We start from the raw sequence: 18,184 nt of genomic DNA on the forward strand, positions 1-18,184 counted from the left end.
CACCATGTGATCCATATGTTTAGTTTGATCTTTCGCAAAATACAAATCCAACACCTCTTTCATAAATCATTCGTTTCAAAAGTCAAAATAATAATCCGATTCGCAAGTACTTGTGATTTTTATATCCATCTCTGTTTTTTTTTGTTTAAGCTAAAAAAAAGAAGAACTACAATTTATAGGTCATTGTTACAAAAGAATTTTTTTGGATAGTTAATTGTTATACATTGTATATCTATATAGGCAGGCTCCTTCTGTTGAGGTATACCTCAACTTATTTATGTTGAGGTATGACCTTGTTGGGGCCTACACGAGTCCTTTTGTGTCGATCTGAACCGTTCGCAAGGATCATCTTCATTGATAGATCATCTTTGCAAAAAATTAGCCAAATCAGAAATCATTTGCTTATCTAACTTTGATAAAATAAATGGACGGTTTCATCGAAAATATTTGGTTCGTCCATTTATTTGATCAAAGTTAGATAGGCAAATGATTTCCGATTTGGCTAATTTTTTGCAAGGATGATCTATCTATGGAGATGTAAAAATTGAACGGTTCGGATCGACAAAAAAGGACTCGTGTGGGCCCCAACAGGGTATACCTCAACATAAATAAGTTGAGGTATACCTCAACAGAAGGAGCCTGTCTATATAGGAGTTTTTATTTTAAGTTGTTTTTATTTTTTGTTGAGATTTTGTATATACAGGGCCTTTCAATGAGAGATTTCTCATTTAACACTAAATAAGGATCCCTTATGAGGCCTACATGAGTCATTTTGTGTCGATCCGAACTGTTCATTTTTTATATCTCCATTGATAAATCATTTTTGCAAAAAATAAGCCAACTAGGAAATCATTTGTTTATCTAACTTTGATCAAATAAATAGACGAATCAAATATTTTCGATGAAACCGTCCATTTATTTGATCAAAGTTAAATAAACAAATAATTTTCAATTTGACTGATTTTTTACAAAGATGATCTATCAATAGAAATACAAAAAATGAATTGTCTAAATCAACATAAAACGACTCGTATGAACCCTATATAATGATTCCTCATTTAGTATTAAATAAGGAATCCTTCGTTGGAAGCCCTTGTTTGTATATAATCTAATGTGCAGTGGGATGACTTTTCTATTAATTGAAAATTAGTCGAAGGAAATGAAGTTTCTAACCAGATTGGTCCCACCGAACAGTAAAATTTTGATATTTGATAATTGATAGTATCGTATATAAGATCACGTTTGCATTTAAGAGTGATCTTCGTTCTTCAAAAAGTTAGTGGTGATTTCTATATTACATGGTACAAGGGCATTAACTCCATTAAGTGGTACAATCTCGATTTTCTTTTTGTTTTTTGTGAGAATGGTCTTTACTCTTTACATGTCATTTATAGATATATATTATGTATAGAATTTCATTAATTAACAATTTAACATAACACTAATTTTCAAATAATTATATTATCTCATTTTTTATACATACGCTATTAATCGATATACATTAATTCACACATTAATAATTTGTGATTCATGAATTTACATAATCATTTCTCAAAAAACTGTTTCAGTCCACCTCCATGATAGTAGTTTGATTTTCACCCACCTTTTTTTTCAATAAAAAAAAAAGGTAAAGAAGAGAATGCAAATGTTAAATTAGCTTTTAAAATAAAAATAGAGTGAGGCCACCAAGCAAGCAAAATGGAAAGATAGTAATATGGAAAGGGAAAGGGAATCAATGAATCATGATTATTCATGAATGATAATATACTCTGCAATAATGCAATTAAAGAAGATTCTCAGGGGTACTTCCGGTATAAAGTCCCATCCTTTCTCTTTTCATTTTCGCTTATTTATTGTATCAGGTATCTCAAGTTCTCTAAGTCTCAACTCTCAAGCCAACAACCGCATCTGAAAAATTTTAAAAAGAAAAAGAAAAAACATCTTCAAATCTCTCTTTGACCGTCGTACTCCACTCTTTCTCTCTCTTGTTTGTATAATATTATATGATATATATATAGGCGTATAGCCGTATAGGTCGGTTTTTTCTCCATTTTCTTTTTATGGTATCATCATCACCCTTGGCCTTTTCGCCGCTGTCGCAGAGAAAAAACTCAGAGAAAAAAAAATCGAAAAGTGAGTCACAGAGAGTCATCCTTTTCGCTGTTCTCACTTTTTTCCCTCTCTTCTGCCACTGCAAAAGCTATATCTCGTAGTAGATTGATTAACACCATCTTTCTCTATTCAAGTGTCTCACTTATCTTCTTCTCTCCCCGTTATTAACTCTCTCTCACTCGCTATCTGTTTGTTCAAATTTCCAAAAGCTCTGATCCGACGGCCACGATCTTCTCGTCCTCCATTCGTACGGCTACATCTTCTCTATTACTACGTGAGTATCTCTCCCTAAAATACATGCCTTTTTGTTTTTGACCAACCTTTCTCTCTCTTCACTCTTCATTCTTAACTCTTCCTCTTCCCTCTCTTTCTCAATGCTCTTCTCTATTTACACACACATACATATACAGATATACATACTTGTGTATTTTTATATCACTGGGTATGTATATTTGTATACTTCTGTTGCGTTGTTTTCATTTTTTTTTTCTGTAATCTGTATATATATACATCGCATCCAGCTCCCACGTATTTGTTTCTGTTTGTGATTTGTTTCATTTCAGTCATACGAAATACGAATTTTCTTTTCTTTAAGAACGAAAATTTGAGAATCCGCCATCTGTCAGATTTTCTTTTGCCCAAAATTTGACACTTATTTTTAGTAATTTCCAACATGCAATGTTTTAACTTCGAATTACATGACATCTTGATCGGTATTCTTGATTTCAGCGGCTGTTATCCGATGTATTTTTATGTAGAAATGTATTTTTTTGGTCGACTGTGGATGTATTTACTCTATTTGTTTTTCTACATTTTGTTTAGTGAGCGTGTTTACTGCTTGGCAAGCACATGATCAAAGCGTCTTTTATAGCTTTTAAAGCCTTAATTTTTCGAAATTTTTAGATGGGTATTTTTGGTTACTGTTATCTGCATCTAAATTCAATAATATATATATGTATGTATGTATGTATGTATGTGTGTGTGTGTGTGTGCGTGCGTGCGCGTGCGTGCGCTTATACCTTCTAAATTTTGTTGGGTTTTCCTGGTACGGGATTTGGTAAGTATTAGGCTTAGTTTGTCAAAGATTATAATATACTGTTTGTTCCTTTCGCAGTGTGCAGACTTATTATTGCGTTTCTGGTCTATGATGTGCTGAAGCTTCTTCTGTTTACTGGGATATTAAACTAGGTTAAGAATTTTGAGTATAGATGTTTATTGTGGGGATTAGGTTTGAGGGTCTTGGACCCTAAGCACACATTGGTTAAGTAATTTTTGATGGGTTTGTTTTAGTTTGAGATATTAGATCAAAACATATACTCACTCGTTCAAATAACATAAAGGTGGGATTATTATTTTCACCCTTGACTATGGGCAAAGCAGGATACAGATGTTTGCTCAAATATGTCCAAAACACACCCATTACAGTTTCAACTTTAGATGGGGTCTATAGGTGGAAGTGGTGTATATATTTGATTAATTGAGGGATTATTGTAGATTTTGATTGTTGGAGGTTTCCACTGTCTACATAATTATTTCCTAAATTTCTGATAAGGATAGAAATAATTTTATGGTGGGAACTTTATGTGGAAATGGATAGTTACTTTACAAAGATGGGTGTTGGATGTTACTATAACCTGTAAGACAACCTGTAGGGACTGTACCTTTATGAAGGGCAAGATGCATTAAATTGGCTGACTAGATTTTCCATTTCTTTATCAAATCTAAGTCTCAAACATGTAATTCCATGGTTTTGTGGGAATCGAATATCTACTTTGTAACATTCATAGCATTTCATGGAATCAAATTCTTATCTGGAATGGGTCGTTATGAAATGGCATATCATTATAACTTTCTGAATTGGTTTTTGCTTTCAGATTTTCATGAACAACCAGTACTTATCTATTTATTTTAAACTTATGTTACATCAACAGCAGTCATCTTCTGTTAGAACCCCATCTGAGATGATGGATTCCACATGGCATAATCTTTTAAAGAAAACATGTAAATTTGATTGTCGTGGAACTCAGTGACTGCTAAGTTTGTGTTTACTACTCCCTAGATGTATGGGTTGCTCATGAATTATAAATCTTTTTTGTAACGATACAAACAAATATTGTTTGTTTACTTATCATGTTAATTTTCTTTTACTAGTTTGATGATTTCCTTTCATATTATGGTGCAATTTAGCTCCTTTTAACAATATATTTAAACTTTTGCAAGTTGTTTTCTTTAGTTTTTCTTAACTTACTATGAAGTGTTTTTCTATGCTCTAGTCTTATGTTTATTTTTCTCCATGTTGGTCTTAGTTATTTCTAGCGGGCGTAAGAAAACTTACTTATCATTTGTTGGTCTATCGTATTCATTTGTGTGTACCTTTAACATTCTTTTGACACACTGATATTTTCATTATTACATTTAGTGGTCTCAGTTTTCCTTTTGGTTTTGGTTACTAAAATTATCAGTAATATAAAGTGGCAAATCAGGGAAGATCCTGCTAATAACATTAATTTTACATGTCTCATCTTATATTTTATTATTTGTAGTGGAAAGTTGCGCCCTTGTACTGAAGGCCGATGGAGCCTAATGGTCATAGGAGAGTGAGGAGAAAGGATAATTATGTTCAAGAAAATGGTGACATGAGTGAGTCGAATTTAGGTGATGAACTGGATCCATGGACTGCATGGGCATACAAGCCTCGGACCATTTCAATGTTACTTATTGGTGCATGTTTTCTTATGTGAGTGCTCTTTTCACTTAGTAGTTCCTCTCTATTAATAGCAATGTACTTTGCCTACTCTGTGTTGTTTTTAAGTAGGTTTACCATTGATTTTATGGATTGCAAACTAAATGGTTCTTTTCTTCTGCATTTATTTACTGCAATCCCTGATAAAGCTCTGGGTTTTTGGGATGTCCAGCCGTATTCTCATGTCTTGATTTTACTATTGTCAGTGGTCAGTGAAAGGCATTTAAGTTGTTAGATATCCTGGTTCTGTGCTTGCATTAGTATATCAAGTTGTCTGTCCAATGACTCTGGTGATTCAATGGTACTTAGGTTCCCTCTACTAGGCTTACAGAATTTATATTTCAAATATAAATGGGATCATTTGTGTCTCATTGTTTAGGTTTACCATTGAATTTTCTAGTTATTTGGTGATCCGACTTTTATTGGATTTTGCCGAATGATTAATGTTGTAACACATGTTATTCTTCCTTTTTTTTTCTCCGTTTCCATATATATTGACCAAGTCAGTTTTGTGCTTTGTATTTCTGCTTTTGCTCATGTCTCAACAGAGACAATAGATGTCTCACCGTTTTTTGTTGGATTATGCACAATAGATTACTGCAGCAACTTAAGAATTAACATGACTTACCCCTATCTTTCTGTTTTTTTTTTTTGGGGGGGTCTCTCCCTCCTCCTCTCCAGGCCTTAGGCCTCCTTTGTACACACAGAAAAGAAAAGAAAGCATGCCTTAGATGAGTTTATACTCTACTGCTGCAGTATTGGCACAATGATGACCTATGTTATGTATTTATATAATTTTTCTTTAAGTACTAAGAGAATTGGTTAAATTATTGTCGTGTATTGTTGTTTGTTCAAATTACCTACCAGATGGGTTAGTGGAGCCCTGGATCCAGAACACAGTGCATCGGGAGATGTTGTTACGTCTGTAAAAAGGTTTGTTCTTTGTTGCTAAGCTTGGTGATATTGATTTGACAGTGCCATCTTATTTACATTTTGGAATTTGTTAAATCCCTTTGCCTATTCTTTTTTGCAGGGGTGTATTGGCAATGATTGCAGTTTTTCTTGCTTATTGCTTGCTGCAAGCCCCATCTACGTGAGTTCTTGGATTGAGTTAATTGTGAACCTTGTTTTCATTTAGTTTTTGGACTCTTATCAATGCTGTGATCTTTATATTAGTGCTTCGAGACTTTAATAATACAATTTTCTGAATGGGATATTGACATTTTTATCCAGACACTGAGTATAATTAGTACTACTCGTTTTAGTTCCTTTTGTCACTTGAACTTGGGAATCCACTGATACATGGGGGATGGCATGTCCTTATAATCAAACAGGGGAAAGAGTGAGGGATGTGGGATACCCAGATGTCGTGTCTTTCTTAGCGACTAGATACCTTTAGTGATAAGATAAGCTGTGAGAAGTTAAACGAATAATAATTGAATCAACAGCTTGTTGATGGTTATTTTATATACAATGAATATGATGCTTACTCATTCTATGCGCAACTAAGATAGAAATTAAATCGAAAAGGTATGAATTCTAAATGATTAAAAAATTTGGGTTTGAGGAAAAGGATAAGGGAAGGGAATAAAATATAGTGGATAGAAAAGAGAATTTGAGCGTCTTATTATTTTTATGATTTGATAACAGATTATCTGTTGTGGGTTATATGGTCGATTGACATTTTTTTTATTTATAAATTAATGGTGGGATAGATGGTTGTTTGGGTAATGGTTGGAAATAGAAATGGTTTACATGGAGATAAAGTTTCTTTGGTTTTACATTTTCCTTTTTTGTTTTTCCTATATACAAGTCCAATGACTGTTAGCTTTATGCTCTATCACATTACGTACAGGGTTCTGATCAGACCACATCCTGCAATTTGGCGCTTAGTTCATGGAATGGCTGTTGTTTACCTTGTTGTTCTCACATTTTTGCTTTTTCAGGTTGGTTTTTTTGGTGTTACTTTATAATCTGCAAATATTCTGTCTATATACATGCATGTATATTCAGGTATAAACAATTGGAGTCTGGGCTAATTCTTGTTGGAAGTTCATTTTCTCTGCCTATTTTTTATTTTATTTGTGTTCCCATGTATCAAGCATCCTAATTATGTCCAATATATTAAGCATCTTCTTGTTAGTTTATTTTTTTCTCTAAAAAAATAATTTTTTTTTTCTAGAAAACTTTTCTTTTGAACCCTACATTGTGAATTGTTCTAGTGTCTACATTCTTGTGATAGTTAATTTTTAGTTTCTCACTTTACAGAAGCGTGATGATGCTCGGCAGTTCATGAAGTTTCTTCATCCTGATCTTGGTGTAGGTAATACAATTCATTTATTTTCAAATTTTTATTATGGCATTTTAGCTTAGAAGTTTCTCCTTCCAGATCTGGGTGTTAGCTGTGCAATTAATATATTTTTTTCAAATTTTTAGTATGGTATTTTAGCTGATTAGGATTATCTTATCATTGAATTTGTTTGGCATATGAGATTTGCAGAGCTTTTTATAGTCAAATTATGTGGGGTGCCTTAGCTTATTGGCTGATAGTCAAGATATTCATTTTTTGTTTGTATATCTTGATTTCATTCAGAACTTCCAGAAAGATCTTATGGTGCCGATTGTCGCATATATTTGCCTGAAAATCCTAGCAGATTTAAGAATGTTCATGTATGATTTCTTCTTTCACAACCTATCTACTTTCATTGTTTCTCATGTAATGTTATGTTCTCAATTTACATCAGTACAGTATCAGGATGCTATAGTATTCTCTGATATTTCTTTTCCTCCTCTCCATAGGAAACACTTTTTGACGAATTTGTTGTAGCTCATATAATTGGGTGGTGGGGAAAGGCTATATTGATCCGTAATCAGCCCCTTCTGTGGGTGCTTTCAATCGGATTTGAGTTTTTGGAGGTTGGTTTCTGGACTTTATACCTAATCATATATACTCAAGGGGTTGCTTTGATTGTAATCTAAAGTTTCTTTTGTCATGTTCAGCTTACCTTCCGCCACATGTTACCAAATTTTAATGAATGCTGGTGGGACAGTATTATTCTTGACATTTTGATCTGCAATTGGTTTGGTGAGAACTCTCTGGGCTTCTCTTCACTGAGTTATAGCATAATACTTTGTGTATCTTGGTCAGTATTTTTGTAGTAGGTGCTGATCAAAATTTTTTCTGACAATCCGACTGTTCTTGGCAAGTTGGTATTTAATAACTTGACTTGAGACTGAAACTCGGTTTGATTTTATTTTTGTAACTTCAGCATATATTGCAATTTGGGAAAGAGGTTATGACAGTTGTTATTTATTATTGGATTTGTTAAGAACTTTAAGAGCACCAGTTGCTTATTTTATTATGCATAGATTTGCATGATGAGATCTTGAATTTGGCTCTTCATTTGCCAAATCTACCATGAGTATAGCAATAAAGATTGTAGTTATTGTTATTAGTTTTAACAGTTCTGCCTGCAAGTTAGCATCTATATTTTATGGTTGTGGCCTCCTGTGACTAGTTCTGTTTTGTGTACTTGGCAGGTATTTGGGCAGGAATGCATACTGTTAGGTATTTTGATGGAAAAACATACAAGTGGGTTGGTCTTAGTCGTCAGCCTAATATTTTTGGAAAAGTATGTTTTGAATTTCATTTACACATTTTGGTTTACTGTGAATGGGGTCTTTTCGTCAATTGGCTTAAGGAAAAAGCTCACATAAACAGTTATAATAAATTGAAAATAATGCAACTTTTATGATTTCAGGTCAAACGTACACTGGGACAATTTACACCTGCTCAGTGGGACAAAGATGAGTGGCATCCCTTGCTTGGTCCATGGCGATTCATTCAAGTCCTCACTCTTTGCATTGTATTTATGACTGTAGAGCTTAATACATTCTTTCTGAAGTTTTGTCTATGGATTCCTCCTCGAAACCCTGTGATTGTGTATAGGTTGATTTTGTGGTGGCTAATTGCAATTCCAACAATTCGTGAGTACAATTCCTACCTTCAGGACAGGTACTCTCTCTCTCTCTCTCTCTCTCTCTCTCTCTTTTTCACACACACACACATTTCACTGGAAACTTAAACTTATTTGCAGATGACATATAGTTTTCCCGTTTTGCTTTATTACTGTATTTGGCAGAAAACCAGTGAAGAAGGTTGGAGCATTTTGTTGGCTTTCTGTAGCTATTTGCATTGTTGAACTTCTCATTTGCATCAAGTTCGGACATGGTATGTTCATTTTTTTTTTAAAATTTGATCATCGAGTGCTGGCACGTTTATTCACAAGAATGACCTTTTTTTATTTATTTATTAATTTTGATCAGGATTATATCCCAAACCAATGCCCCTATGGTTGGTAATGTTTTGGGTGTCTGCTGGAGTTGGCCTTGTAATATTTTTGATCGTTTGGTCTTGGCAATTGCATCAAAGTGTAAGAAGAAAGAGGCAATGATTTTACCATTATTTGATTGCTTCTTGGTCTCAAGGGTATGGATGAATCCATGTTGTAAATACTTATCACCTTTATTAATTGTACATTCTGATTCCCTTAGATTAGCGGATCACAGTTCCTTGAGTAGAAGAGAATATTTATTATTTCTTGTTAGGCAGTGGGAAATACTTCCAAGGCTCGTGAGTTACTGGTTTGCCACCATTACTGGCAGATAATGAGCCATTTTGAACTACCCTTTCCTTGCTGTTGTATTGTTTAGTTTTTAGTTTATGCGTTATAAAATTCTCAGTTATATTTCATTTTTTGATCATATTGTGCATTTGACATGTTATGTAATAATGTACCAAATGGTAAACACCCAAGTAAGTTTTGGTATTCCTACACAACTGAATGGCCAAGAAAGAACTTCTATTATTCTATCATTATTTTCAGATATTTATTTGATAATTTGTCATCCCGGAAATTAAGGCTGGATCCTGTTAATAATGCAATTTGGATCTGTTAAGAGTTTAAATAATTACAGCACTATTATTCTGCACCACAATGGCTACATACAGACCGGCATCAAACGACTCTCTCCAACCAAGTTTTCTGGTCTCTTACCAGCTGCTACTTTTTTTGTTTTTTGTTTTTATTGGTCACATTCATCACCACACATTACACTTATTTCACTCGGTAGCATCCATGATGTTTGCTGTGTTCTGGTACTTTTTTGGTGACTCGCCATTAGACCTCTGGCTTGTTTATTAGGATATTCAGTCAGCTTCCCATCCATGCATGCATGAAGCGAGCAGAACCAAAACGCAGAAAGATCGACCCCGGGATTTAGAGCAAGCCCACAGCATATATACGCCCTTTACTATTATCAGGCCATCTCATTTTGGGCTGAGGATATATATCTCAATCATGTCACAAATCAGGACAAGCTTCTAAACCCCTTTTGTCTAATATAAAAATTCCTACGTAGAGAAATGGGTGGTCGGAGACTTCTTCTTCCATGTAGTCCTTCCTCTAACAATCTCTTCAATTTTTTGAGACTCACCTTCAGTTTGGAGGAGATGTGTATACCTTAGTGGCTGCTTCCCAAAGGACCCCAGTAGCCCACCACCCTCAAGAATCTCAGCTGCTAAAGAAAACCCATTGAGTAGATTCTTCTCATTACTCTGTTGTTTATTGTTCAGTCCATCTTGAACAAGTATTCCATCTTCATCAGGTTGGCAAAGTGATTGAACTATATCTGAACTCCCACATTCCCTTCTGTATTCTAGTATGATTCCAGACAGTTGGTGAGACTCCAAAATAGGGTCAGGGATGGTCTGCAGAAAATGCAATTAGGTGGAACTTAATTAGGAGTAAATAATGGGCATGAACTTAATCAGGCAGAGAATGAAGATATTGTTTATACCTCAAGCATCCACCTCACATACTTTACATTGTTGACATGGTGGTTCATGTCCAAATCACTTCTCTTGGGCTACAACAAGAAAATTAATTGCATATTCAGCATATGCTTCTTATTGAAAACTGAGATGTTGGAGTGTAATTGATCATGATGTTTTAATTACCTTCAAGTCGCTGTTCATATACTTGGCTGTGTTGTCCAACTTGACAATTTTTTCAGGGACATCTTCTGTGATTGCCTGCTTCTCTATAAACCAAGGTGCAATCTCAGCCCTCACCTCTTCCGGCATCTTCGAGAGGCGCCTTGTTTTCTGGTTCATCATCACCCAGGTGCTGTTCCATGTTTTACACAAACATATGTAAACGACAAGATTAAGATAAATCATGTGGAGAAGTATTGTGGGAAGTTTCAACAAATACCTTGCTGCACGCGCAAATACATTGCCTGTGGCTTGACTTCGGATTAACCAGTCCCGCTGCATACCATTCTTCCCTGATGCTCCAACCCAAGTGTCAATTTCCAGTACCTCTCCCCTGCACAATGTGTTATGCCATATTTTGAGTGAGCGAGACAATATTGTGGGATGTGAGAGAGCGTTTCTATGTGTGTTACATCAATATTTATTAATTTTATGGTCAAACTAACAACGGGACAACATTGAATGGATTTCGTGATGTAAAGCTAACATTGCTAATTTAATTTGCTACAATTCAAAAAGTAGGGGCAAAAGTTTCATTTGGCTCAAACCAAATGTTTGCAAAGTGTAATAGAGCTCAGCTAGCCATATATAACATTTTGTTGTAGTGATGGTTGGGCTTACCAGATTGGATATTGATCAACTTGAACTTGCATTCTTGACACAACCCATATAAGGTTGTTTCTCATCATTCCATGAGTTGCTCCAAATCCATCACTGAGGAGTCCCGACATCCACACATGATTCAGTGCTGTTTCCTACATACATATACACAGGAATTAGTACCACTTCTAAGAATGTAATTACTTCACCATCTGTATGTAAGAATACTTAATTAAGATGGAGAACATATATATCACCTGAAGAAGATTAAGGATGCTCTCCAATGTTGCAGTTTTATCAGGACCAACTTCATAGGACCTAATAACAACCCTTTGTCTGTACCCAACTCCCTCTTCAATGATGAGCCCTTGTCGATGAGGATCAACAGACTGCTTTGTTGTCGGAATGTTCTGTCGAATTTGCTGCTCAGTAATGTACCCATTTCCAGCAACAACAGAAGCAACTGAAGCACTGAAAGTGCTTGTTGCCACTCCAGCCGTATGGTTTTTATCAACCTTGGTAGAAGTTCCATTAATTTTGATGTTACTGATGAGCTTTTGCCTATTGAGTGAGCACCCTATAATAGGGAAGTAGGCTAGATATGAGGAGGTGGCCATTTTGTTTTAGTAAGACAGAAAGTTTGAAACTGAGAAATGGGTAATGAGGTGTTTTTATAGTTCTTAAGTGGACGGACTTGACAAGGAAAAGTTAAAAAAGTTAAAAAGGGACAGAATTTGTGAACCTTGACACCTAGTTATAGAGTGTACATCTCAAAGATGGCCTTGTGTTTACTGAAAGAAAGTGATTTTGGGACTCTAAATTTGAGTTGGGGCACATAGGTTTGATCGATTGGCAAAGCAGACAAAAAGGGGGTAGTAACACTAATGTTTTGGCTTATATGACACAGTGAATTAAACAAAGTGAGAATGTTCTGGTTTTATGGCATGATGTGGCAGCGTGCTCATGATCTAGGATTTGATACTACTCGTAGTCTCCGATTAAGCACACTTGTGATTGATGTATGATTAGTAAGAACAAACAAATCAATCCAAAGTCTCTCTGAATAGACATTACCAATTTTCGGGACCTTTGACTGCGCTAGAGCACCCAAGTCTTCCTTCTCTGAAGATTGTATTGTGGGTTTGATTCTTACTCTTAACAGTTACTATTGTTTTTTGTACACATTTGAGGCAGAAAGAAAATGAAATGGACAAGATGTGATCTGCTTCTTTCTACGGTATAGAAACTATTCATGTGTTATTAAACAATGCAAATCTAAATAAGAAGAAAGGATTAAACATTGCTATAAGTAAATTATTATGCCTTCGACCTTGTTCTACAGGTAATTAATTCTATGAGTTCAGTTGTGAATGTTTGATATTCGGAGTGTTTGAAGTTTAGTATGCATTCTTGCTGCAACATGTACAATATTTTCTTTGGTACAAAGGAGGCTAAAGCAAATAGAGAAGTTCGATTTTTGACATTAGCTTGGTCCGGCCTTGAAATTTTGGGTGTTCGAGGCGAACCATAAAAAGAGGCCCTCGACATTTCATGTATATTACTTAGGTATAATATAGTACATAAATATATAAAAGATCTATAAAATTTGTGGGTCTTCAATATTTCTGGACCCCAGGCGGTTTGTCTACTTCACCTACCCTAAAGACTACCCCTGATTATGTTTGGATAAATGCTCATGAAAGACTCGATCACCATCACTGAAACTCACTACATGTTATAATATGGATCTTGAGTCTTCCAGAAGACATGCAGTGGTTTTCATTGCCTTGAGAAGCTGATTATTCTTGAATTCCAGTTACAGTGTGAACTCAAACTCTCATCAATATTCTTGAACATTCAAGTTTTAGAAAATCTAACCTCTGGGCATAAATCAACTTCGGATTTCAACTTTTACGCAGTCAAGAAATTGCTTTTTGTTTCTTCCATATACGATTTCAGTTTGACTAGTAAAATTGACAACATTGTTATTAGTTAATGAAGTAGCAAGAGGAGAGGGATGTTCATATGGGGTTGGAGATGCTCTGTATATTAAGGGAACAAACAAGCAAAGCCAAGGGAGAATCATGGTATGTATCAATGAAGGGATATACAACAGGAAACATAATGAGACAAGCAGTACTTCCCTACCTTTGGTTTTTTCTCTTAAAACAAACACTCCTCAGCTCAAAACAGAATTAGTAATACCTAAGCCATGCCAATGTTTTCGATGTTGATTATGTAAGCATTGGAACAAACGATTTCAAGTTGGATTCTATTGCACTTCTCACTTTTTCAACTTACTGGGGCAATCAAGTGGTGATAAAAAGTTCTCAGTTTTCTTCTGGTATAGTCAATAACAACATAGTTCCTACCAAACAACAAAATGTACACTCTCATAGGTCATATCATGTTTTGGGTCTCCATCCAACAAACCTGGGAACGACAAAAACACAGTAATGCTTTAAATGACAACATGCCTGAATGCTTTTCTAAGACACCATCACACTTTCCCAAGTTATATGAACACCTTTGGTTTCACTATATTTCATTTCATTTCCCATCACAGAAATTTAGGAAAAAAAAAAAGTAGAAGAAGAAGAAGGTAATTAGGAGCGTCTAACTCATGTCCACTTCACAGTCGGGCAAAGGCACATTTATCAGGAGGGAAAGAAAACTTGCATTTGAAGTTCTTTCTTTCGTATGAAGTTCTTGAATTACAGGAAACTGCCTTCCACAAAACTACATGAAGACTGCGCCATAGCAGTTGTCCATGCTTATCCAAATGAGTCCTGTCGGTTTCTAATACAAATGCCCTGTTTCTATTTTAAGAAAAGAAGTTAAAAAGGATGCACAAGACTTCTCTAAGAAACACATCTTTCGAGCAACTGAAGCATAAATAAGGCCATCAGCTCTTTTTTTTTCTCTCTTTTTTTTTTTTCCTTCAAAGAAAAAATAAGTAAGAAGGGGAAGGTGGCAACCCCTTACCCATGAATACTGATTGACAAAGAACAAGAGGGACTTAAATAGGGGAGACCTGCAGTTACTTCCTCAAGTTGAGTTCCAAGACCAGCCCCACCCCACTGAGTATGTTAGTGGCCTCGAACCCAAGCTTTGAGCAAGGAGAAGCAAGTTCCTACCACCAATAGTCTCAGCATTCAATCTAAACGGAAGCCATCTTACTTTCAAAGATTTATAAAGCTAGTAGGAAATAAAAAAATGAACAGAGTGGAAAAATGCATCAATATCAAATATGGATGTAACTAACTTAAAGGAAGTGCTTGCAAATACATTCGTCATACGAGAATAATGCAACTGCTAAACAGAGTCATTACGATTTACATGACATTTACCATATTTAAATAAGGATAATTTGAGCTGAATTGGATAAACAACAAGATGTTAAATTTTCACCATCCACTCAGTAATAAATGCAACTCTGTATGCTTTTTATTTATTATTATTATTATTAAATGCAACTCTGTATGTTAAAAACAACAGATCTTACATCACAGTGTAAACCTGGACAAAAGTCATATTCATTACAATAATACAGAACATGACAACACTTCATTCCTCCTCTCGCTCCCTCTTACCTCATCAAAAAACAATAGAAGTATGAACAAATAATCTTGTCAGGGATTTTATTTGGAACAATATGATACAGTTGAATTTTATCTGTATACCTGATGTTGACTCTTCAAGAAAAAGGTTTCCAATGAATAATAAATAATCCAATTCAACAGCTAATTTCAACTATTTCTTTTAAAGTTAGCCATGAAAAAAAAAATGAGGTAAAAATGGATTCGACCTTTCAGTTCCAGATTGCCAAACTCACCCATCAGCAGCGCTATTTAGAAAATCATCTGTAACAATAAACCAGGAAAGTCATCAAGGCAAGAAGAATATTTAAAGAAGTTGGAAAGTGTACTACTTCGAAGCAAACATTGAAGGAAGATATCTTACTTGCTGTATAACTTAAGGGTATTTACCCAATGGATAACAGAACAGCTTCTGCTTGAAGTTGGCAAATCCCTCTTCAAAAATTATGCCTCTCTTTCACTAATGAGCTGAGAAACCCTGAACACCACCAACGGCCTTATCAACTCTTTGAATTAGCAGTTCCTTCACTAGCTAGTTTCTCCACTGGCTAGAATTAAACTCTCGAGGTGCTGAACTGCATGCAGTTTATAGTCTTTGCCTATTTGCTTAAAAAGTGCACTGTGTGTACAAGAATCAGGCTCAATTTCTCTATCAAGCATCTGTTTGTACAATCTCAAAGCCTCCTGCCAATTGCCCATGTTGCAGTTCTCATTTATTAGAATAGTGTACGTATACTTATTTGGAAGTATTCCTTTTTCCTCCATCTCAGTAAAATATATGTAAGCCTGATCCATTCTCATCACTTTACAAAGACCATTTATCAGAGCATTGTAGGTGACCACATTTGGCAGAATACGCTTCTCTTGCATCTCTGAGAAGAACATAAATGCCAGTTCTAGTCTCCCCTTAGCCGCATGTGCATGGATCAATACTGTATAAGTTACAACTGAAGGAAACAAACCTTTCCTCTGCATCTCATAAAATATCTCCCTAGCCTTCCTGAGATGGCCACTTACCAGGCGAGCATGAATGATGCAAGTATATGTTATATGATCTGGAAGAAGACCGTCACGTCCCATTATCTGCAACAAGTCATATGCTTCATCCAAATTGCTCAATTTACAGATCCCATCCACAAAAACATTATATGTGAACACATCAGGAGGGAAACCCATTGCCAGAATTTGTTCTTGTATACTAAATGCCTTGGATGGGTCACCAAGCTTCAATTCAACCACTATCCGAGTATTGTATGCAAAGCGATCTGGCTCCAGTCCTTTATGCAACATCTCATCAAATAAGTCCTTGGCCATTGATAAATTTCCTGCCTTGCAAGATCCATTTACCAGAATAGTATATGTAAAAACATCAGGGCAAATTCCTTGTTTGATCATCTCTTTTTTAAGCTGCAGAGCAACTTCCAAGTCCCCTGATTTGCAAAGACCATCCATAAGTGTATTATAGGTAATGACAGTCGGAGTGAGAATCCTATGTCTCAACTCATCAAACAATAGAAAAGCATTCCCTATGTTCCCTAACCTACAATACCCATATATTAGAGTGTTGTATGAAACTATATCTGGCATTATATTTTTCTTCAACATATCGGAAAACCAGTCCCTGGCATCGGTCACTCTTCCGCACTTACAGAGGCCATACATTAACGAATTATAAGTGGCCACTGTAGGAGTCGCTCCTCTAGTTACCATCTCTTCCCCAAGACTTAATGCCTCTGCAAGCCGTCCTTTTTTGGAATACCCATAAATCAAAGGGTTATAAGTGTACCCTGAAACTCTTAATCCTGACTTCAACATCTCCTCGATCAGTCCCTTGGCCTGCTCCAGTTCCCCTTTCTTCGACAATCCATTTATCAACACATTATAGGTTACATCGTTCGGAAAACACCCTACCCTTTGCATCTCTGACAAAAGGACAAGTGCTTGTTGCACATCCCCTTCCTTGCAAAAGGAATCCAACATGGTATTATATGTAACAATTGTAGGTTTAACCCCAACCTCATCCATCATTCTATAAACTTCTTTAGCTCTAGTTACAAGGTTTTTATCTCTAAGTTCCCTAAGAATTCTATTACAATTCTTCACATCTGGCAACAACCCATTTCGAATCATCTTATTGAAAGTCGACAAACATTGCTCAACCATGGATTTTTTGGTATACACCCATAACAAAAGATCGAGAAGCTTAACTGAAACCTTAGAAAACACGTACTCATCAATCAAAACATCCACGATTCCATGCATATCTACACTAATCACCCTCTCCATAACTCCATACGCAGACCTCATCAAATTGTTCTGAGCCAAAATCTCAAGAATCACACAAAACGAAAACTCGGACCGCTTAAATCCCGGTTGGCCCTCTAGACATTTGAAAAACCTTAAAGCAATCCTGGGTCTGGTCCTAATCTCAGCAAGGACTCGTACAAACAACTCAGGGTCAACAATAACAGCTTGGAAATTATCAGAGACCCACTTGGTGTTACCAAAAGTCCAGGGTTTTTCTTCAATGGTGTCAAAGATAAGGTCTCGGTAATGGGTCTCGGAGAGAGTTGCAGTGGCTGGTGTAGTAGTTTTAGGGCAGTTGTGGAAAGAAGAGAAGAGGGGAAAGAGAAGCCGCACCTTGAGAGATATAGGGTGTGAGGCTGAGGCAGTGGCAGCTAAAGCTTTTGAAGCTCTGATGCAGAGGGTCATTGAGTGGAGAGGGTACTCATCCGGAGGAGTAGAGGGGTTTGGAAAATAGAGGAGCTCGGAGATTGGTTCTGGGTTTGAGAGAGCTTGCCGTTGATAAAGGCTTAGCTCAGATCCAACCACTTGGGGAAGGTTGTAGAAGCAGCCATTGTGATGGTGGTTCTCTATTGCGTGAGGAGCGGCCGAGCCCAAAACCGTACGCCCAAGGTTTAAGCTTGGACAGTCGGAGTTTTATTCATAATCCGAACCAAGCTGAACTTTGCGATTTCAGTTACCCATCTTATATTTTTATTTATTTTTTATTTTTGAGAAGATTTTATTTATTTAGTTATCAAACAAAAATAGTTATACATTTATGTACCCATC

At 35.9% G+C, this 18,184-nt stretch overlaps 3 protein-coding genes across 4 annotated transcripts; 1 reads left to right on the plus strand and 2 right to left on the minus strand.

Annotated features, from left to right (window-relative positions):
• The first annotated feature begins 1,948 nt into the window (after window positions 1-1,948).
• PSS1 (phosphatidyl serine synthase family protein) lies at window positions 1,949-9,608 on the plus strand. Of its 2 annotated transcripts, none has more exons than XM_086233829.1 (14): window positions 1,949-2,386; window positions 3,227-3,300; window positions 4,656-4,849; window positions 5,723-5,788; window positions 5,889-5,948; window positions 6,711-6,801; window positions 7,124-7,178; window positions 7,449-7,525; window positions 7,655-7,771; window positions 7,856-7,940; window positions 8,396-8,487; window positions 8,617-8,870; window positions 8,998-9,086; window positions 9,182-9,608. In XM_086233829.1, exons 3-14 carry the CDS (start codon window positions 4,686-4,688, stop codon window positions 9,307-9,309), a joined length of 1,278 nt encoding a protein of 425 aa, XP_086089955.1. In that variant the 5' UTR covers window positions 1,949-2,386; window positions 3,227-3,300; window positions 4,656-4,685; the 3' UTR covers window positions 9,310-9,608. The 2 variants fall into 2 exon arrangements, with proteins under 2 accessions (XP_086089955.1, XP_086089956.1); XM_086233830.1 differs by lacking the exon at window positions 3,227-3,300 and having other exon boundaries at window positions 1,949-2,133; window positions 2,322-2,386.
• Window positions 9,609-10,157: 549 nt separating this feature from the next.
• LOC147295523 (palmitoyl-acyl carrier protein thioesterase, chloroplastic-like) lies at window positions 10,158-12,127 on the minus strand. Its single transcript, XM_086233333.1, has 6 exons — window positions 11,768-12,127; window positions 11,532-11,665; window positions 11,131-11,244; window positions 10,875-11,043; window positions 10,715-10,783; window positions 10,158-10,625 (listed from the first exon to the last, which is right to left on the minus strand). Exons 1-6 carry the CDS (start codon window positions 12,125-12,127, stop codon window positions 10,269-10,271), a joined length of 1,203 nt encoding a protein of 400 aa, XP_086089459.1. The 3' UTR covers window positions 10,158-10,268.
• A 2,997-nt stretch (window positions 12,128-15,124) lies between these two features.
• Window positions 15,125-18,026, minus strand: LOC147295524 (Pentatricopeptide repeat (PPR) superfamily protein). Its single transcript, XM_086233124.1, has 2 exons — window positions 15,474-18,026; window positions 15,125-15,373 (listed from the first exon to the last, which is right to left on the minus strand). Exon 1 carries the CDS (start codon window positions 17,819-17,821, stop codon window positions 15,638-15,640), a length of 2,184 nt encoding a protein of 727 aa, XP_086089250.1. The 5' UTR covers window positions 17,822-18,026; the 3' UTR covers window positions 15,125-15,373; window positions 15,474-15,637.
• Window positions 18,027-18,184: the final 158 nt, after the last annotated feature.

This window comes from Dryas octopetala, chromosome 2 (genome assembly GCF_963921425.1).
Source record: "Dryas octopetala chromosome 2, drDryOcto1.1, whole genome shotgun sequence".
NCBI lineage: Eukaryota > Viridiplantae > Streptophyta > Magnoliopsida > Rosales > Rosaceae > Dryas > Dryas octopetala.

Coding starts and splice junctions, on each gene's coding strand:
- PSS1 (XM_086233829.1), top strand. CDS start 4,686: ATGGAGCCTAATGGTCATAGGAGAGTGAGGAGAAAGGATAATTATGTT. Junction 6,802..7,123: donor TCACATTTTTGCTTTTTCAG/GTTGGTTTTTTT, acceptor CTCACTTTACAG/AAGCGTGATGATGCTCGGCA. Junction 7,941..8,395: donor TTTGATCTGCAATTGGTTTG/GTGAGAACTCTC, acceptor TGTACTTGGCAG/GTATTTGGGCAGGAATGCAT.
- LOC147295523 (XM_086233333.1), bottom strand. CDS start 12,127: ATGGCCACCTCCTCATATCTAGCCTACTTCCCTATTATAGGGTGCTCA. Junction 10,784..10,874: donor ATATGAACAGCGACTTGAAG/GTAATTAAAACA, acceptor TTCTTGTTGTAG/CCCAAGAGAAGTGATTTGGA. Junction 10,626..10,714: donor ATGTGAGGTGGATGCTTGAG/GTATAAACAATA, acceptor CATTTTCTGCAG/ACCATCCCTGACCCTATTTT.
- LOC147295524 (XM_086233124.1), bottom strand. CDS start 17,821: ATGACCCTCTGCATCAGAGCTTCAAAAGCTTTAGCTGCCACTGCCTCA.